Consider the following 23,036-nt stretch of genomic DNA (forward strand, 5'->3'; position numbering starts at 1 on the left):
ATACATATATATATACATACATATATATATATATATATATACATATATATATATACAAATATATATATATATACATACATACATATATATATATATATATATATATATATATACAAATATATATATATATACATACATACATATATATATATATATATATATATATATATATATATATATATATATATATATATATATATATATATATATAACGTATTTTAGCTAAAAAACTATATAATACCTTCTTTATGGGAAAAACTAGAGCTAACCATAACAAAAAATGATTCTTTCCACTACCACAAAAACGGGAATAAGTAACACATGATACACAACTGTCAAGTTATATAGGCGATCTCTAGAATTTTATAGAGCGCCTATGTAAGATATGCGCTTTGTATGTTAGAACCTATAGAGCGTCTGCCAAGGTTAACCGCTCCGTTTCATATACCCAAAATTTACATCATACATTATAGATCGCTTCTCATAGATAACCGTTCTATAAGTATTATTAAAATAAATAAATAAAAACTTAAAAAAAATAAAAACAAAAACAAAACCCTTTATATACTACTAAAGTACTACTAAGACACGCACTAACCCTAACTCCTTTCGCTAGCCATCACTCTCTGAATCTTTTACTTCATTCCCCATCTCCCTCCTCTAACCCTAACTCCTCTTTCTTCTAACATCATCCCTCAATATATACCACCTCCAAGGCTCCAACTTGCTTTAATAGATTAAAGCCAACCCAAAAACACTTGTTCACCACCATGGCAGCCCCTTGAATCACCCCAAGAACCCTTGAATCACCCCTCATTTGTCTCTGCTTTGATCAAGATTAATAGTGCACGCATTGTCTCGGTTTTTCCGCGGTGGGTTGATCTGAATCTTTCCACGAATTGTAGCCGTCGACCGAGGTATATTAAGATTAATTTCATTTGTGTTCAAATTTCAATGTCCAAATTTGTTTTTCGGTTTCAAGCTTTCATTGTTCAGATTCAGTTTTTGGTTGTTTTAAAGTGATTGATATGATTTTTTTTTTCCTTTTTTAATGTGCATTTTAAAATTTCATTTTACTACTCAATTATTTTAGATTTGTGGGTGTTTGGTGCGGTTGCTCTGTGGGTATTTGGTTTTCATGTTATAATTTATGATTTTTCATCTTTTATCAATCAAGTTTCATGTTACAATTTCCGATTTTCTCAATTTTTTATCCAAAGTTTTAGATTTTTTTCTAATTCAATTTTAGATTTTCATTTTAACATTCCGTTTTAATTCTCAATAATTAATTTTAAATCTCAAATTTCTGATTTTTCATCTTTAGATCTGATTTAATTCTTATTTTTTTTATAATTATATTGGAGTACTAATAATAACAATAATTATGCATCTTTTTATTTTTGCAGTTTTCTGTTGTTGTAGTGTTGATTTGTGGGGTGGTTGATGCGGGAGTGTGGGTGAGCAGGGGTGTGGGTTGCGGGCTTGCGGTTTGTGATTGCAGTGGTGATAGTTGTGGTACCTGGTTTTTAGTGGACAAATTAGTCTTAAGAGGTTCCACTTAAGTGTATGATAAGACTTTTAATTAAAAACGTAGAGTCGCCACCTTATTTTTACCCGAATAAGGACGGATTATAAAACAGTCAATTTTTTAAGAAATAATACTAAAAAAACTAACTGCTAACTCCATAAAAAAAATTAAGGCATAGTCTGGGGTTCGGGATTTAGGTTAAGAGAATCGAACATGTGGAACTCATCTTCTCTTCCGTTCTAAAGAACAGGCTCTTACTAATGCGTTGTTTAAAGTTCAATTTTCTAGGCATGTTAGTCACATAAAATGATATAATAATTAATATAAGGTAGGTTTGAGCACCAAAGTTGCACTATGTACCGATCATAGTGGGATTTTGAATTCACTCACGGATCAAAACCTTCATAGTTCAGACAGATACTGTATTTTAAATAACCAATTCCATTTGGGTTTTAAATTTGGGTAGTTGAGATAAATGTCATTTTTGTAAGTGGGATTTTAGCGATCTACGACGAATTCACTAATAAAAGTAAAATGAACCACCTTGGTTGAGGAAAATCACCCCGATTAGTGATTACCAAAAATGTCTTTTGAACAAGACAATTCAACAAATGCGTCCCAATTGATGACTTTTTAGTGGGTCAAGGTATTTTTTAGGATGAAACGGTAAGGGTTCACTATGTAATCTCACTTTAGATTTAAAAAATCGCTCAAGGGTAATATTTGTAAGGTTTTAAGGTTTATGTGTTTAGGCTTAATGGAATTGGCCAAATAAAGCATGACACCTGTCAAGGCCTTATTTCCAAATAAAAGGGAACACTAAACTATTTAATCGTATCCGATTGTCAATTAATCCATCGGGTAATTATAATGGGATCCGAGCTTATTTTTATGGAGATGGATAATTGTTACAACCTTATATAACTAAATAATTAATCTTAACCTCATGTTTGGAAATGAGGCCATAACCTTATATTAACTATCAATAATTATTAAAAAAACAAGCATGCAAAGTTATGATTCATTCTTGTGTTATGAAAAGGGTTTGAGATAAAAAAAAAAGTTCATAAAGTTATAAAAGTTTTTATTTCTAAAATTGTTTTAAAATAAATTTAAAGTTTCTTAAAATATCATTTATTTCCAATGTCATCTTAATATAAGATTAAGTTTCCTCAAAAACAATCATTTAAGAACAAAAATTAAAGTTTATTAAAACTCTTATTTCTATAGTCATCTCTAGATTAAAGTTCCTTAAAACTCTTTTATTTCGAACGTCCTATTTAGATAAAATTAAAAGACATCCTAATAATAGAAGTTTCATAAGTTAATATTATATACCATAATGTATTATAGGTTTCATACCATTAGTTTTTTAAAAAACAAATTAATTCAATTTTTTTAAAAGAAAGTAATTAAGAAAAACGTGCATTTTCCTCATTTTAGATATCTTGAACGAAAAAAAATCATTAAAAATCATAGAAAAATCGAAAAAAATTACTGTGAGATATGGTTGGAAAGCTCTTGAAAAATTCTATCATTTGAGATGAAGAAATGGAGCTGTTTTTGGGCATAAGGGCGGTTGCATAGACCATCTTTAGGACGTGGTAAGTTTCATTTTATCCTTGACCATCCTTTACATAAGCTCTTACTTCCTTAGGTCTTTAAAATCACTTAAAAAGAAAATTATTCTTAATATATTCTTAGACAAACATATGAATGCATTAATACCTTATATTTTTAATGCATTAGAAAAAAAATGAAATGCAAAATGCAATTAATTCCCCCTTTTTATAACCACTACAACAACCTACCACTTGTGCCACGAATTATGCCACGGGAATTCTTCGTGGCATAATTTGATCTAGCCACGGGAAAAATAAAGTCAACAAAAAACTTGATATGACAACAAAATATTATGCCACGGGTAAAAAGAAATTTGTGGCTAATTGAAACTTATGCCACGACTAAATTTCTTTCCCGTGGCAGATACACACTTATGCCACGGATAATTATGTTCCCGTGGCAAATTGACACTTGTGCCACCACTAATATTATTCTCGTGGCAAATAAACACTAATTTCACGAGTATTTTGTCGCCGTGGCATTCAGTCTAACACTTGTGTCACATTAAAATTTAATTTAATGGCAAACTTATATTTATGCAAACCCATCACATTGCTTTAAGGAAAATAAACTTAGACTAACTCAATGAATCTTAACACATAAATAATATTTTTATAGTTAAATATATAATTAATTGTAATAGCATTTTTTGTATGAAATGATATGTATGGTGAATCTATAAACAACTTTTGCATACATCAGGTTTACAATAATGTTATTGTGCGGCGCAAAAGTTACCCGTAATTTCATCGAAGTCACCATTCTTCTCATAAAAGTACCCCTTTTCTTATTAAAGTTACCCTTTAATTTTCTCACATAAAGTTACCCTTGCCTTTACCAATAGTTAATATTTAATTAATAGAAAGTTACCCAATAAGCACAAAAAAATAAAAGTAGTCAACAATTTACTCATGATTTTCTGAATTTTGCAGTTGATTTGATGAACTTCATCAATCTCCAATCCTCCCTAAATAAACCTAGATAAATGAAGAAAAAAACACCTAATTATTGTAATAAATTTTCTCCCAATTGATATAGAATGAAAGGGAAAAAAGATTGAATTGATTTGAGTTATATAGTGCGAAATAATATATAGAGTAGGAAGAAAGTGGGAGGAATTATGAAATTTTCATTCTTACCTTATTTAACATTAAAATCGGAGGAAAAGAAAATAGAAGAGTTGGATTAATATTTAAGAGTTAGTGAAAGGTAGTGTAGAAGTGGAGGAAGATGTCAATCTTGTCATGTCTCAGTTTTCTGTTAGCTACCAGCCTACCATTCAATAATTAATATAAACTGGATATTTTGAAAAGTTTGTGATCTATGTATAGTAAAATTGATGAAAACTTGATTATGCACTATTATAATCATATTACATTTTCTAATTTACCCAAATAAGAAATTAAATTAATTAATTTAAAAAATGTTGTACCTTAAAAAATAAAAAAAGAACCTCAACGTAAAAATGGCCAAAAAAATAATATTATTTAATTTATGTTTTTTTTTTTGCATTTTTTTTTGCTTTTTTTTTAAGCTTAGTTAATAACAAATTATAACATTCTTAGGAAAAAAAAACACACAGTATAACATATGCTTAAAAGAAAGTATTCTCATAGAACTTGTGTTAATTATACATTGTAAATTTTGTACAAATAAATAGAAGATTCAAACAAGGTTGGAAAGCCTGTATAACAAAAGAAAACAACACTACAGCAGCAACATATGGACATTAATTACATCAGAATAAATAATCTAGACAACTGTAGCAGATCATATGGACAATGAACAAAACCAACAACTCCAATATGAAGCTTGTGTCCCATATAACCACATTGGTCTTGACATACCCGACACATAACCTATAATATAAACTAAGCAGAAAGGGGCAGCAGCACTACGCAAACTCAACATCAACATTCCTGTTTAACCTTAATTTACTTTCCCACATTTCCTAATCAAATTAGCAACAAAGTTATAATCATTAACCATAAATAATACTTCCTCCGATCCTCCTTTCATGTCCTTCTATTTATTAGCAATAGAAAATGTATATTTTTTCCTTAAGAAAGGACATGTATGTTCACAAATAACCACAGATGTCAGAGGAATAATTTCAGCATTCATAAGATAATATAACACACATAAAAGATCAGTAACATGGAAACAATTGTACTTCTCACGATTAGCTTTGCCCCAACCATCAAGCACAACCAACACCAATATCTTATCCTTTGGCAGCTAAGGGTGATCAGCCATTTAAATGGTAACTCTTTTTGACAAGCACCCAAAACTGAGCTTATATACTAGAAATCAAGACCTTGTCAGAGATGACAAGAGAAATTTCATAGTGGTGACAATCCTCCATCCAAATTAATTCTTCTTGCCAAGAGGTGGCTAATTTGGTTAAGGAGTCAATAACTTTATTACACATCCTAGGAGAAAAAGAAAAGGAACAAAACTCAAGCTTACTAGCTACATGACGAATATCACCAACAATTAATTTAACTAAGGATCTTTCCTGGGTTGGATGCTCGAGCAGTTTCAGCAGGGGGTAGCAGTCAGTTGCAATTTCAATCCTTCTCAAGCCCGCTTCATAGGCGCGGCGAATACCAAAAAGAAGAGCTTCTGCCTCAGCTTCAGCAATACCACATTTTCTGTCAATTTTCTTGCCCCCGGACATTAGCACATCACCCCATTGGTCACGTACCACCATTCCAATACCCATGTTCCCCTCTTTACTTACTGAAGCGTCGGTGTTTAACTTGAGCATCCCTGGTGCACGAGATTTCCAAGAAGCCTCAGCTGGTACCTCATACTCGGTGGGAACAAGACAGTCACGAATGCAAGCAACTTCATATTCACCTAACAAGCTAAGAGTTCTAGAGCAAGCAACACTAAAATCTTATTTCACTCCTTCGAAAGTCCATAGGTTCCTGAGATTCCAGATTTTCCAAATGAACATAAGTATGACCTCCCAGCTAATATCCATTGTGCAAGACTTTATAATTACAAAACACCACCCTTCAAAATTTAAGTCATGCCACTTCTTAACTGTAAGTCTCAGGGGGGAAAGACGCCAGAGCATACTACTATCAAAAAAATCAACAATGAAAATGTATAAACCAAAAAGACAAATCTTAAATCAGATAATTGAAGAATCCTATCGATATTTATTGATGTCAGTCAACTCATGTAGACATATCTTCTAAATTAGTCTACTAACTTCGATACTTCATATGTGAAGATTAAGAGGTGACTGACACTAATTGTAGTGCACTCACAACTTTCAAATTACAAGGGCCCATTTATTTTCATGATTAATACAACAAAATTAAGACTTAATTCATTATAATTTCACACACTCTCCTTCCAAATCATAAACAAAATCACTTCAATACTATAAAGCTGCATACAACTATGCAACCGTTGGAGAGGTCTTTATTATTAAAGTGAACACGCTACATATTCATAATTAACTCGAAAACTAGTACTTCGTTTCTTCGGATTATTGTCAAATTTATGGCCTGTAAAACCAAGGAGTGAACAACCTTATAACACAGATAGAGAACTACTCATTTCAAAGGTATAATTAACTCGAAAACTCAAAATGCAGTGATCAATTGAACTAGCAACACCACGACCAAACCTAGTAAGCAGCTGCAGGAAGAACATGAATAGGATCAACAACCATTTTAACAACCCCAGGTGAATAAACACCACTCAAACATCAACAGTCACTCAATCAATATACAAGCAACAACAAATAAAACATGAGGAACACTCTTCAATTTCCACAAAATTAACAATTATCTAATAAAACCCAAAAAAATTAGGCTAAGCAATATAACCCAAAAAAAATCAAATATTTTTCAGAAACCCAATGCAGATCCGACCTCAAATCACCCATAAAATGCCCCAAAAAAAAGAGCAAAAACAACTAAATCAAGTAATTACTAATACATCAGCTAATTCGCTGATGGTGATAGATTGAATACAAATTTCACAACCCATGGAAACCTCAAATTGATATCACTAATATAAAAAAAAAACTTAAACCAATAGAAACCGCAAATTGATTTGAAAAAACCTAACTTTAGAGAAGTATTAAATTTCAGATCTTAGAGACAAGGAAATTACCTATGAATTACATATTTCCCACTTGAGTAGAGAATTGAGTAGGGTAGAAATGAAGTATGGATTATGGAGTATAGAGCATAAGTGAAGGGTGATTTCTCATTAGAGAAGTTTTAGTGTTTTACTTCGATTTAAATTTTTTTTTTTTCATTTAAAAAAAAAATATTACATGTACTTGGAGGAGTTGGAGGGAGTTTATCCACCAATATTACTTCTAGAAGGATGAATTTTCCCACAAAATTTTAACCAAGTTAAATGCTTTATTGATTATGGAGGTAATTTTCCCTCCTAAATTTTCACTTAAAAATTGTAAAATTTATAAACAACTTTAGTTGTAATATTGTAATTCCATACCCAAGTTTCTCGTTAAATTTAAGATAGTGTACAACAATTACATAGTACTTGAGACATGAATAAATATAAATTAATTATTTTATAAATATAAATTTAATATGATATAATTAAGTATGTAGTTGATATGAGCATAGTTGTAAAATTGCATTGCAGTGATAAGACAAGCATATGAAGTAGGAAAATTTGATTCAAGTAATATAAATTTATTACAATAATTTAGTTGGGTGGATGTGTAAAATATAAATGATATAATTGAGTAGTAAATATGAGCATATAGTTGAAAAACTGCATATGAAGTAATAAGTTGCGATAGCCAAAGACTAAAATATTATGTAGCTTGACTAGGTTTACTCTAATCGTATCAACTTTTAATTCAAGATAGTTTACCTTGAATTGAAAACCCTTTTATGAGTCGTACTTGATTAAAATAATTGAAACATGGTTGTTAAAACATCTTATAACAATAAACTAATTACTTTGATAATGTTGTTAGTAAGCTTTATGGGTCCATTAATTTTTTAAGTTACTCTTTGACTCTTTCTTAGTTTAAATGGTTATTTAAGCCTTTGGTGAACAGATGAAAGGATATATACACATGTAATAACCTCATCAAATATTCAAATCTTAGTTGTAAGAAAGAATCATAATATTATGGAATTTTTGTAAATTACTACCCCAAAATGTACCATGTATTGAAATATCCACCCATTTTTTTTGAATTTAAAAGTAACCACCCATATTTTACAAAATATGTAGGTTTTACCACCCGACCTATACTCCGACAAGTTTTCCGAGCATGGGCCCCACATAACAGTTGTTTTTTGATTTTTATAAAAGTTGTTTCTCGATTTATTTCCTCCCTTGTCTCACAAACTACTCCCAAACTTAAAATTGTTCATTTTTTCCACAAATTCTACCAATTTTTACTCCAAGTTTTGCAAATTGACAAGCGAATCCTTTGAAGAACTTACTTAAATTTTTTTACACCAATTTGTACAGTAAGGTAATTGAAGAACGCACTTAATTTTTATTTTTTTAGTTATTTTGCAATGTTTAATGAAGTAGAATTCAAGTTATACGATATTTATTGTGTTGGAATGTGTTTAATTAGGAATTTAATGATGTAATCGTTGTTTGATTCATTCAATTTGACTTGAATTGGAAATTAGGGTTCTTCATAATGAAATTGTAGGGAACATATTCGGAAAACTGGCCGGAGTATAGGTCGGGGTGGTAAAACCTACAGTTTTGTAAAATATGGGTGGTTATTTTTAATTTCAACAAAAATAGGTGGTTATTTCAACACATGTTACGTTTTAGGGTGGTAATTTACAAAAAATCCCAATATTATTCATTACTGACTTTATAGCTATGTTTTGTTTTGTTACATGACTTGTACGGTGATTTAGTGATTGATTACCAAAGTTCACTTTAAAGTCAATTAATAATATTTTAATAATTCAATGAAAGAATTCAAATCAAACTCTACAATGTTAGCTGATTTATTTCATTCTTCACGTTTGACAAACGAGAACTTTAACCATCAATAACCGTTATCATCTATAAGTAAAAATCATTCTCTGGCTATGTTCAAATAAATGAAACGTTTTCTTAATTTAATAACTTCTCTCTTTTAATTTTGAAATAACATACTATCTACTTTTTAATTAATTCAACTAACCTTCCTAAAATTCCGTGAAAATTAAAAATTTTCATTTATTTAAACACAAAGGGGGTTAAAGTTTAATTATATGAAAGTATGTAATTAGCTTATTGATAGGTTCATAACAAATTTTCACATGAATATGTTTTCCCTTCAAATAATTCATAAAAGATGGTCAAATGATGAGTGATTAATAGCGTAAAACCCAAAAATAATCTATTAATCTGGATAGGAAAAACTACTTGAACTTAATTACCCGAACTTGATTTGACCTGGTTAAGCTAAAGTACAATTATTGACCCGATGTAGTTTCTTAGTGGCATGGTGCGTTCATCCTTGTAAATGAGACGTAATATAATTACTAATTGACTAATTTGAATATGTCTTAAAGTATTTGGAGTAACTTTTGTATACCTTCGGTGTACAGTAATTTACTGTACATCGAGGGTCACTTTTATCAAATTTAGGGTGACTTTTACAATTTTTTGGGTAACTTTTATCAATAAAGCATAAATACTTCGTAACTTTTATTTATGTCAAGGTAACTTTTATTCATATTAGGATAACTTTGGCTCAATTTAGGGTAACTTTATAACGAATGTACAATATTTTGTTGTAAATTCGATTTATTTAAAAGTTTGTCAAGTATCTGTCCAAAATTGACCCGATCTGAACATCACTTTGTCCAATATATATCGAGACCAGAGATTTATGCGTCCCCTAAAGGTTAGACTAGTGTACGGTATTAGTATTTCATACATTATATTATAATTATTTTTTTTTTCAATTGACTACACATTATATTATACTTATAATTATATTATAATATCATTAATAAATATTTCCCCTAAGTTAAAAAAAATTAAAGCAAAATCAAAACACACAACCCAAAACTAATTAGGCACTTAAACTCACTTTTATGTTTAATTAGCCACCAATATTCAACAAAAGAAATAAAAAAAAAAATCATCTAAAAATTGTAAAACCTTGTTTTGCTTGAGAGTTGAGAGAGTCAGAGCAATTCGCACCCAAACGCTGAAAGAATGAAAGGCAAATTCCTTGAATTCGTTGAAAGACCAATTGCAAGACAAATTCCTTCGATTTGTTGAAAGACCAAGGTATGATAGTATTAATAATTCGTTTTAGATAGCTTTCACGTTTTATTGTAAGTAATCTATGGTAATTTAACTTCTTTTAATTTTATCTATTTTGCGATTTAATGGTGAATTTTGTGTTCAATTGATTTGTATTATTTAATTTTGTTAATTTCGAATGGTATCATAACTGTTTTAGATTAATTAATTTGATTTTTGTAAAGGTTAATTGAATTGATTTTTTTGGGTATAATCTGTTCTATTTTTTTAGGTCAATTATGTGATAATTAATTTGTAATTTGCTTTCTTAGTTCATATTAGTTCTTTGTATGCGTTGGTAATTGATATGTTTACTTTGAATTCATGTAAACAAATCAATTTAGAAATATTATATGCACAAAATCTGATATGTTGCTTGTATGCGATGATATTGGTTCTGATCAGTCTACTGATTATAAAATTGATATGTTCTTCTTAACTGATATGTTGTTTGCATCCGCTGAAATATTTATTCTAATGCTAGATAAAATTGATATGTTTTTTCTTAATTTCTATATTGTTTTGATGTGCGTATATATGCTTATGATCAGTCTAATGGGATATGTGGGGAGGGGTTACATTTGATGGGGCAGATCTGAGATTGTCATCTTGCAATGGCCAGAATGCCACATTGCCAACTAAATTCGTCAGGGTTCTTTTTTAAAACATTGAGATGTATTTTTCCATGAATCTGTGTACGATTAAGCGATACATTATGTCCACTAAATATCGTCTCCTTGTCTTCTTATTTCTTTCAATTATTCTGCTGAAATCATTATACTACAAAACTCAGTTGGCAATGTGGCATTCTAGCCACCGTAACTTATGTATGACTACTGAGTAATTATTAATTTTATTTATTATTACTACTTTTCAATTTTTTTAATAACTAGCTCTCTTTACATTCATAGCTTTTATTTCCACATGGATACTCTAGATGTTCAAAAGAGGTTAGAGTGGATGAGGTGTGCTAATAGGACAGACAATCTATATATAAATGAAGTTAATTCCTTTCTTTAATATGCTTTTGGTGACTTAGAAACAAATAGTGATTTAGGAGAGGAGGAAAAGAAAGTACCTTGCCCTTGTAATCGATGCAACAATGGTCCACATAAAACAAGGGACGAAATTTACACCAACTTGTTAGTGAATAGAATCGTGTAAGGTTATGTTCGTTGGATCTATCATGGAGAATTCAAACCCCTACAAAAGAAAAGTAGAAATGATTTGGGAGATAGTGCTCATGATGATATATTTAGAATGATCCACGACAGGTTTAGTCCCGGAGTCTCTAATAATAATGACATAGATGACATGTTAGATGAGGAGCAACAACCTAATGAGTTTGATCAACCTAGATATAAAAAGGATACAAAAGAGGCAAAAATGTTTGAAAATTTAATGAGAGATGCTCAACAAACTTTATACTCCGGGTGTAATGAATTCTCTAAATTGTCATTCATTTTGAAGTTATTCCAAATCAAATGTATAGATGGCATGACTAATAAAGCTTTTACTAGTATGCTTCATATGTTCAAGAATGCTTTGCCTAAAGGTGCTGATTTGGCATCAAATTATTATGAAGCACGTAAGATGATTACTAATCTTGGTTTCGATTATGAAAAAATAGAAGCATGTGAAAATGATTGTATGCTATTTTGGAAAGAGAATGCTAACCTTGAAAAGTGTTCCATATGCGATACTAAGCGTGATAAAGCTTCTCCTAAAGTGTTACGCTATTTCCCACTAACTTCGAGGTTGCAAAGGCTATTCATGTCGTCCAAAACAACAAATGAGATGAGGTGGCACTCTGATAAACGAGAAGATGACGGAGTACTTAGACACCCAGCAGATAGTGAAGCTTGGAAGCATTTAGATAAAGAATATCCTACTTTTTCTATAGAGACTCGTAACGTTAGGTTGGGTTTAGCAAGTGATGGATTCAATCCATTTGGCGGGCTTAGAAGTGACTATAGTATATGGCCAGTATTGGTTGTTGTGTATAATCTCCCTCCATGGATGTGTATGAAACAACCTTACACAATACTATCTTTGTTAATTCCAGGGAAAAGTGGACCGGGAAATAACATTGATGTGTATTTGCAACCATTAATCGAGGAGTTAAAAGAATTGTGGGAAACTGGAGCTCAGACTTATGATGCTTCAAGGAATGAGTACTTTCAAATGCGTGCTTCATTTTTATGGACCATAAATGATTTTCCTGCGTATGCAAACTTGTCTGGGTGGTCTACCAAAGGCTATAAAGCATGTCCTCATTGTGTGAAAGAAACTAGCTCTGCTCGGCTACCTAATCAGGGGAAATGTTGTTACATGGACTGTAACACCCCAATAATTCTCTCTTAAAAACCTGTGAGAAACCGTATATAACCTGAACAATTTCAAGAGAATTACTGGCGTGCTACCGCCACGTGTTCAAACGTTAAGGCTATCTCAGAAATTAGCAGCGGAAAACCAAAACAGTTTTAAATAAACCTCAAAACAAAGGAATTAAATCAAAATAAGTATTACAAGTTGGAACCATTAAGACCCTTATTTAAAACCCAATAAAAGTAGTAAGTGATTAAATTCAGTGTTCAAATAAATTCAAACCCAAAGGAATTAGTGTCAAATAAAATCTAATTAAAATAAATTCAAACTTGCCAAAGAAATAAAATGCAAACAACCAACTCTCTACTCAAGATCCCACAACCCTGATGAATGCTGCAGGTGTAAGAACCTGTGGTTATTCTGCTCCCCAATATTACAAGTGTAAAAATTGGATCGTCACAGGGTCATTGAAAGGCAAAGGCCATGACCAAAGAAAGACACACACAAAAGCACGCAGTCAGCAAAGCTGAGTACATACAAGCTGCGAAATCAAATTAAGAAAATACCTAACATGCTACTAATAATCAAGCACAAGCATCATTAAATATAGACTCAATTCATGACTCGGCTATTAAATTTATTAAGACCTCACTAATGGATACTGACTGACTCATTTAATTAGTTCATTGGATTTAGCAATAGACAAGGTTGTCCAACCCATGTCCCATTTGGAACATCAATAAAGAAAAACCCCATGCCTTCTTTCGGAAACATCAATAAACATCCAACGACCACAGGCGCGACTCCGTGACCGTAGTTAGTATGAGATCTCACCTAACTCCTAGTTTTAGAAAAATAATATTTGAAAGAGGAGACTAGTAGATCAGACGTCCTCGATAAAAGTACACGGCTAATACCCCATGTACCCCAACCCCTGATTGTCATTACTCCAGAAGTGCACCATTCCAGAGTTTTATTGCTCATCCATCTTACACTTTACGTGATTTACAGGTTTAGACTTGGTGATGACTCATATACATTTCAATACAAACATCCCAAACAATTCAATCAAACATGACAAATTTTCAATTTAGATTCTTGATTTATTAGTGATAAACAACATTTATTAATTATTCCATTACTACCTCGGTGTATAAACACCTTGAGCGCATAAGGCACCCCAAAAACTTAACCTCATCTTACAAGACTTGAATCTCTCCTTTACTCATCCTGTTTACATAATCATGAATGAGTAATAATTTGATCTTTACACCAATCACATACCTTTGCCTTTAAGCGCACCTTGCATAATTAAAGCATACATAATACTTGTATTATAAACTAGTGCACATCATTTGAAATTCACAATGTATAACCAGACAATTTAACCCAGTCAATCCTATACATGATACTATGTTCTCGATCCGTCCTTAAACATGCACCTACAAGCAAGGTTTCGTAACTTGTACGTACCTTGAGTAAACAATTCGATTGGCCACTTTAAAACTAGAAGTCGCCTTCTACAAAGTCCTCTCCTAAACCAAACAATTAGAAATAAATCAATACCAAAGCAATTAAAATTACAGCAATACTAAACTACTTTAAAACCTCTTAAATCATCAAAATAAAGCCTTTAAATTGTCCCCAAAATCAAGGTTAGTAATATAACATCCCAACTTCAAGTTTATATGTTAGATTTATGAAAATATAGTGTTTTATATCAAATTACAGCAACTTTAAAGTGGGTAAATAAATCTGGAAATTTGTTTTAAGTATATAAAATAACCCCATAAGCATAATTACTTGAAATAGTCATTATATAGCAAGTTAGTGTGTTAAAAACCCAAAAATATATCAATTCACTGCAATTAGAGGCTTCAAAATAAAAGGTATGAAATCTGAAAATTATTTTTAAAGTTAGAATGTAAAGTTCAAAGCTTTTTCAATCACAAAATACTCACCATAATTATTTTATAGGTTTAGAAGCATAAAAAAAACTTCGTTAAAAATAAAAAACTGCCCGAAAATCATATTTAGAGGCTGAATTTGGCCACGAGAGGGTGGTGCTCACTACCAAAGGTAGTGAGTCTTTCTTAAAACATGGAAAAAACTACTTTTTTTTTCAAAATCGGATGAGTTCAGAACCTGATCGGGATTAAAACGGGATTAATATTAACGAACGGAAATCTAAAAATTAAAACACGAATTTATGTGTTCAAAATAATCTGGAATTAAGTTAATCTAATCATTAGTTATAATCACCAAAATTTCAAAACATCATTACTATAAAAGCACTAAATCAATTGTTCATAAAAACCCTAAAATCATGATTTTCAATAATTAAAAACCCTAGGTTATAAAATTTACAAAATCTGAAAATTATAAAATTTATAAAATCTGAAATTATAAAGTTTAATCATCAAAATACAATTTGATACTAATTAAATTAATTTCAAACAATAAAATCAAAACCACAAATTAATAAAATAAAGGAGAAAGAAAATAAGACTAACCTTTTTGTGTGGGAAATTTTTAGGGATTCATGGTGTATTTATAGATTAGGGAGTGTAGGGTTAAATTTGGGCTTATAAAAATGTGGGCTTAAGTTATGGGATAGGGCTTAAGTTATGGGTTTTGGAATGGGTTATTCCAATAAGAGTATGTAGGAATAATTTACATTGCCCAATGATTAATAAACGTTTGGTCCAAAATATATTTTACTTTTATAAAACCTTATACTTAAACTACTTTAACCCTTTAAAATATTTAATTAAAATACTTGAACCCTTAACAATACATTTTATTAATACTTAAATACTTTATAAAAAGTACATAAAAATACGGGGTATTACAGTCTACCCCCCTTAAAAGAAGTTTCGTCCTCGAAACTTAGGTACGAAAACTTTTTGAAATGGTAGAATAAATCATATAAATAAATAATCATAGTTAAATATTCACATAAATATAAATTTTTTTGTATTCACATAATTATGGGGGATTACAATCTACCCCTCATTAAAGAAGTTTCGCCCTCGAAACTTAACCCAAAAACCATAATTTTCCAAAATCATTCAAACTTTTTGTGTTTTGTATTGCTGTAAATTGCTTGATCCTCAACATGTATACTCAACAAACTGAACTTTGTACTCAGTAAACTCATATTTGGCCAAAGTTTACATACTTTTATTGTGTGTAAACGCAATACTAATGCATAATAATAATCAAAACATGCAAAATCAAGTAATAAATGGTATAATTGAGGTAAAAACGCGAAATCATATCGCATTCTACCCCCCCCTCAAAAGAAAAGAGTTACGCCCTCGTAACTCACCTCGTCAAATAACTCCAGATACTTGGTCCTCATCTCTTCCTCGGCCTCCCAAGTAGCCTCTTCGTACTCTTGGTTCGACCAAAGGACTTTCACTATCTTCACATCTTTGGTTCTAGTACTCCGCACCTTGTGATCGATCTAGTATCTTAACTGGTCTTTCTTCATAAGTTAGGGACTCATCTAGTTGAATTGTCTCCGGTTGCAAAACATGGGTTTCACTAGGCACATACTTCTTTAACTGGGAAATGTGGAACACATCATGCATTTTCTCAAACTCCATTGGCAAAGCCAATTTGTAAGCCACCTTTCCCACACATTGGAGGATTTCATATGGCCCCACATACTTAGCACTAAGTTTCCCTTTCTTGCCAAATCGCATCACACCTTTTGTTGGAGAAACCTTTAGAAAGACCTTGTCCCCAACACTAAACTCTACATCCCTCCTCTTCAAGTCGGCATAACTCTTCTGTCTATCTTGTGCTGCTTTTATACGTGACTGAATTAGTCTCACCTTGCTCACCATATCTTCAATGAACTCTGTACCCAAAGTAACTCGTTCACTGTAGTCATTCCAGCAAACTGGACTTCTGCACTTTCTTCCATACAAAGCTTCAAATGGTGCCATCTTGATGCTTGTATGGTAACTGTTATTGTAAGAGAATTCGATCAAAGGTAGGTGATCCTCCCAATTCCCATGGAAATCCAAAGCACAGGCTCGCAGCATATCCTTCATGGTTTGGTTTGTTCTCTCGGTTTGACCATCCGTTGCAGGATGAAAGGCAGTACTCATTTTCAATGCAGTTCCAAGGTTTTCTTACACTTTTTGCCAAAACTTTGATAGAAACCTCGAATCCCTGTCCGACACTATGTCCTTGGGAACTCCATGCAAACGAACTACACTCTTCACATAGACACTTGCTAGCTGCTTCTTTTTCCAGGTCTCCTTGATAGGAATGAACATTGCTGACTTAGTAAGTCTGTCCACAATTACCCAAATCGTGTCGTTCCCACTACGAGTCTTTGGTAAACCTGTCACAAAGTCCATAGATATAGAATCCCATTTCCAACCAGGTATTTCTAATGGTTGCACCTTTCCCATGGGTCTTTTGTGGTCTATCTTCACCTTCTGGCACGTCAGACACTTTGATACAAACTCAACAACTTCTCTCTTCATATTCGGCCACCAATAGAACTCCTTCAAGTCCTTATACAACTTATCTCCCCTAGGGTGAACTGAATAAGGTGTATTATGGAACTCCTCCATGATTTTTCTCTTAACATCCTCACACTTCTGTGGTATACACCATCTCTCCTTATATCTCAAGCTCCCATCCACATGAATCTTGAATTCAGTCTCCGCACCACTAGTCACACGATCCCTAATCTTCTGAAACGACTCATCCTCCAGCTGCCTTTCTTTAATCTCCTCAAATATTGAAGGTTGGATGGTTAAAGCACTCAGTAATCCCTCTAACTCTCCTTGATTGATAACCTCAAGGTTCAATCTCCTCATATCTTCACACAACTCATTGGCCACAATCAAAGCATTGACATTATGACTCGACTTTCTGCTAAGGGCATCAGCAACTACATTCGCCTTTCCCTCATGATACTGGATGTGGACATGGTAGTCTGTGAGGTACTTTAGCCATCTACGTTGCCACATATTCAAGTGGTCTTGGGTGAAGATGTACTTTAGACTCTTATGGTCTGTGAAGATCTTACAAGAAACACCGTAAAGGTAGTGCCTCCAAATCTTCAAAGCGAACACAACAGCTGCAAGCTCCAAGTCATGGGTAGGGTAATTAACCTCATGTTTCTTTAGTTGTCTTGATGCATATGCGATCACCTTTCCATTCTGCTGTAGGACACATCCCAAACCATGCTTCGAGGCATCACTATACACTTCGAATCCTTCACTCCCATCAGGTAATACCAGCACTGGTGCAGTGGTCAATCGCTCTTTGAGGGTTTGAAAAGCTGACTCACAACTCTTATTCCACTCAAACTTGCTCTGCTTCTTCATAAGGGTAGTCATGGGTCTAGCTATCTTCGAAAAATCCTTAACAAACCTTCTATAATACCCAGCTAATCCCAAGAAACTACGAACATCAGTCACATTCTTAGGTGTAGGCCACTCACTCACCGCCTTGATTTTTGTAGGATCCACAGATACACCCTCTTTCGAAATGTAATGCCCCAAAAATGCAACTTTCTCTAACCAGAATTCGCACTTAGAAAACTTAGCACACAGCTTGTTCTTTCTAAGAGTTTCAAGGGTAGTTCTCAAGTGCTCAGCATGCTCTTCCTCATTCCTCGAATACACCAAAATGTCATCAATGAACACAACTACAAACTTATCCAAATAGTCATGAAACACTCGGTTCATCAAGTCCATAAATATGGCTGGTGCATTAGTTAACCCAAAAGGCATGACAGTAAACTCGTAATGCCCATACCGAGTTCTAAAGGCTGTTTTTGGAATGTCTTTATCTGCAACCTTCAACTGATGGTACCCCGACCTCAAATCAATCTTCGAAAACACACTTGCTCCCTTTAGCTGGTCAAACAAGTCATCTATCCTAGGTAAAGGGTACTTATTCTTCACAGTCACATAATTCAACTCTTTGTAATCAATACATAGCCTTAAACTTACATCCTTCTTTTTCACAAATGACACAGGTGCTCCCCAAGGTGATGCACTAGGCCTAATGAAACCCTTGTCTACCAACTCCTGTAATTGAGTCTTTAGCTCACTCATCTCGGCTGGTGCCATTCTATAAGGTGCTTTTGAGATAGGTGCAGCTCCTGGGACTAAGTCAATGGTAAACTCAACTTCCCTCTTAGGTGGCATTCCTGAAATCTCTTCTGGAAAGACATCTAAAAACTCATTCACAATGGGTACATCCTCCATCCGCCTACTCTCACTCATACTCAAATCTTGGACACAACAAAAGTACAATGGACATCCCTTATTCACTAGCTTCTTGACCTTCAAAGCAGAAATAATCCCAAAACCCTTAGGCTTCCCTAAATGTCTATAGGACACCGTCTTACCCAAAGGATCTCTCAATTGCACCCTCTGCATCTCACAGTCTATCTTGGCCTTGTATGAACTCAGCCAATCCATCCCCAGAATTACATCCAAATCCCCTAGATTAAACTCAATAAGTTTCGATGGAAATATAGCTTCTCCTATTTTCAAAGGCAAGCCTTTGAATATTCTATTACAATGGACAAGTTTACCCGTAGGCAAACTAACTGACACATCAACATAACTCGATTCAGTTAAGTTTAACTTGTGCACAACATAAGAAGAAATGAAAGAGTAAGCTGCTCCAGAGTCAAACAAAGTGTTGACAGAGACAGAATGAATAGAAAAAGTACCAGTAACTACATCCGAGGACCTCTCAGCTTCTCCCTTGCTCATCACAGACAAGCGCCCGAGAGTGTTGTTTCTTGCCTGGTAACCATTGTTGTTGTTGCCCGAGTTGTTGCTTCCATTGCCAGATCTGTCGTTGTTGTTGCTACCATTTCCAAACTTCCCATTCTGACCATTTCCCTTGTTCCCCTGATTGTTAAAGTTGTTAGGCCTCTGTTGGGTGTTCCCACCATTCCCACCATTTTCCTGTTGTTTCTTTTTGGTGTAACACTCATATTCCCTGTGCCCCCTCTTATTACAGAACCGGCAAGTCACCAAATTCCCATCACAGTCTCTCCCAGGGTGGTTTCTCCTACACCTCTTACAATGGTAGGTTCTCTCTCCATTGTTAGCATTAGAAGAGGTGCTAACATTTTGGTTACCTCTATCAAATGAGTTTCCATTTCTAGGCCTCTTAAAGCTACTTTGGTGTTCGGGTCTCCCAAAGTCTTTCCTTTTTTCTCCGGCCTTAGTACTCTCGCCCACACTCTTTGAATTCAGGTGGTACATGTGAGCAGCTCTCTCATATACCTTTCCAGCTAAGTCTTTCTGTAATTGGTCAGTTAACCCCTGCTCAAACCTCTGAGCCTTCAGTTCTTCTGTGGGTACTACCTCAGGAGCAAACCTGGCAAGGGTCATAAATTTATTGTAATACTCAGAAATTGTCATCTGTCCCATATTCAGGTTTATGAACTCCTAAGCCTTCTGTTTCTTTAGGAAAGGAGGGTAAAATTTATCTCTCAGAGCGGTTTTGAACACTTCCCACCCAAAGTTAGGTCTGGCTCTCACTAGTTCCGAGTTATCTCTCCACCATATATTAGCTTCGTCCTTAAGATACATAGCTGCCTGGTCCACTTTCATACCCTCTGGACAGTTCAGTGCCACAAACAGCTTATCAAATTCCCTAATCCAGTTTTCTAGGAAAGTAGGGTCAGCACCTCCCTTAAAAATTGGTGGCCTAATCTGGGCCAACTTCTTAAACATCTCTGATTGTGGGTCGACTTGGTCTCCCCGATTTTGGTTAAGATTTTCAGCCAGCAAACGAATAGCATCAGCTAAGGCAGCGTTCCCAGCCATTCTAGTGCTACGCCTAAAATAGAATAAAGGTGCACTCTATTTTAAATGAAATCCAAATACTATTCGCACATATTCATGGAATCACAATATTGCATTCGTCATATAAATTGGTTCAAAAGGGTACTTTGAGATTGCACCCCCTTGTTCCAAGCAAAACCATACATTATAATCATTTGATGTTCATACGCAGGATTAAATGAAATTAAGAAAATATTTCCCCCATCCCGCGCCACTCATACTAAATTTTAATCATAAACAAAGAAATTTTTTTCCCAAAATTATATGATCACAAAAATTAGACTTGATCTTACTCACAAAGAAAAGTAGAATAAGGCTCTTAAAATAAAATATCAACTTCTTATTATAACTTGAATAAAGGTATCAATCCCAAATAATGACTCTGTAGTACTGGCTACTTATTTTAATTAATCATCTAAATCATACTATAATGAAGTTCTAATAACCGTGATAAATGGCAAATTGCCTTATTCATGCTAACTCTACCCTAACAAAAATAAAACTCAAGGTATCACATTGTTGTTTTTATCTTTCTTCTCATCATAATTATTAACATCAAAATCGGGATCCTTCTCATCATCTGAGTCTTCAATAATTATTGCCTTGTAAAGCGGATTAGGATTCCTAGTAGCTCTCCTTCCAGCATTTAGATCTTCAGGTGGTGGTTGTAGCCATTCAAGGTTATTTTCATCTGAAAATTCAATAAGAGTATAGTCATGGAACATTCTATGGTAGGTTTTAATCTTATGCTTTTTGTTCTTTGCAGTCTTAAACTCATGTATATATTGGTAATCTTCCTCATCAGGATTAGCTGGCGTGATAGTCCTTTCAAACCTCTCTAGAGTATCTTCACTTCGAGCATCATTCTCATCCTCAGACACAACAACGGGGTTGTTCCTAGTACCATTATTCGTGCTTTCAGACGTGCTTACTGAGTCACTCATTTCTTTTCTATGTCAACCCAACGCAACGAACATACAAGAGCATAACACAAGCACATCATAAAACACATCAATTAGGACATTAATTACAACATGTTAAATAAATAAGAAAAATAACACTTCATGTGACAATTAAATGAAAAGATATGTATGAAATATGCATGCATTCCCTTCTTAAGTCTACCCAAAGCTCACTAAGTAGACAAAATAAGCTTCAAAATCATTTTAGATAAAACGTTTCAAACATACTAAGTTTCGAAAAATCACTTTAGCCTTTGAACTTAAATCCTCAACTGTTAGTTAGGCGCCTAAGATACTAAGCTAATTGGCTTTAGTGGTAATTAAATCTAACCTAAGCTCCCAGATACCACTTTGTAACACCCCAATAATTCTCTCTTAAAAACCTGTGAGAAACCGTATATAACCTGAACAATTTCAAGAGAATTACTGGCGTGCTACCGCCACGTGTTCAAACGTTAAGGCTATCTCAGAAATTAGCAGCGGAAAACCAAAACAGTTTTAAATAAACCTCAAAACAAAGGAATTAAATCAAAATAAGTATTACAAGTTGGAACCATTAAGGCCCTTATTTAAAACCCAATAAAAGTAGTAAGTGATTAAATTCAGTGTTCAAATAAATTCAAACCCAAAGGAATTAGTGTCAAATAAAATCTAATTAAAATAAATTCAAACTTGCCAAAGAAATAAAATGCAAACAACCAACTCTCTACTCAAGATCCCACAACCCTGATGAATGCTGCAGGTGTAAGAACCTGTGGTTATTCTGCTCCCCAATATTACAAGTGTAAAAATTGGATCGTCACAGGGTCATTGAAAGGCAAAGGCCATGACAAAAGAAAGACACACACAAAAGCACGCAGTCAGCAAAGCTGAGTACATACAAGCTGCGAAATCAAATTAAGAAAATACCTAACATGCTACTAATAATCAAGCACAAGCATCATTAAATATAGACTCAATTCATGACTCGGCTATTAAATTTATTAAGACCTCACTAATGGATACTGACTGACTCATTTAATTAGTTCATTGGATTTAGCAATAGACAAGGTTGTCCAACCCATGTCCCATTTGGAACATCAATAAAGAAAAACCCCATGCCTCCTTTCGGAAACATCAATAAACATCCAACGACCACAGGCGCGACTCCGTGACCGTAGTTAGTATGAGATCTCACCTAACTCCTAGTTTTAGAAAAATAATATTTGAAAGAGGAGACTAGTAGATCAGACGTCCTCGATAAAAGTACACGGCTAATACCCCATGTACCCCAACCCCTGATTGTCATTACTCCAGATGTGCACCATTCTAGAGTTTTATTGCTCATCCATCTTACACTTTACGTGATTTACAGGTTTAGACTTGGTGATGACTCATATACATTTCAATACAAACATCCCAAACAATTCAATCAAACATGACAAATTCTCAATTTAGATTCTTGATTTATTAGTGATAAACAAC

General features: G+C 33.4%; 1 protein-coding gene across 1 annotated transcript; it reads right to left on the reverse strand.

Annotated features, from left to right (window-relative positions):
* Positions 1-16,206: 16,206 nt before the first annotated feature.
* Positions 16,207-16,719, reverse strand: LOC145577850 (uncharacterized). The gene is made up of 2 exons (XM_081635281.1): positions 16,439-16,719; positions 16,207-16,312 (listed from the first exon to the last, which is right to left on the reverse strand). The coding sequence occupies exons 1-2, from the start codon at positions 16,717-16,719 to the stop codon at positions 16,207-16,209; spliced, it is 387 nt and encodes a 128-aa protein (XP_081491407.1).
* Between the last annotated feature and the right edge of the window lie 6,317 nt (positions 16,720-23,036).

Source organism: Chenopodium album, chromosome 14 (genome assembly GCF_948465745.1).
Source record: "Chenopodium album chromosome 14, dcCheAlbu1.1, whole genome shotgun sequence".
Classification (NCBI taxonomy): domain Eukaryota; kingdom Viridiplantae; phylum Streptophyta; class Magnoliopsida; order Caryophyllales; family Amaranthaceae; genus Chenopodium; species Chenopodium album.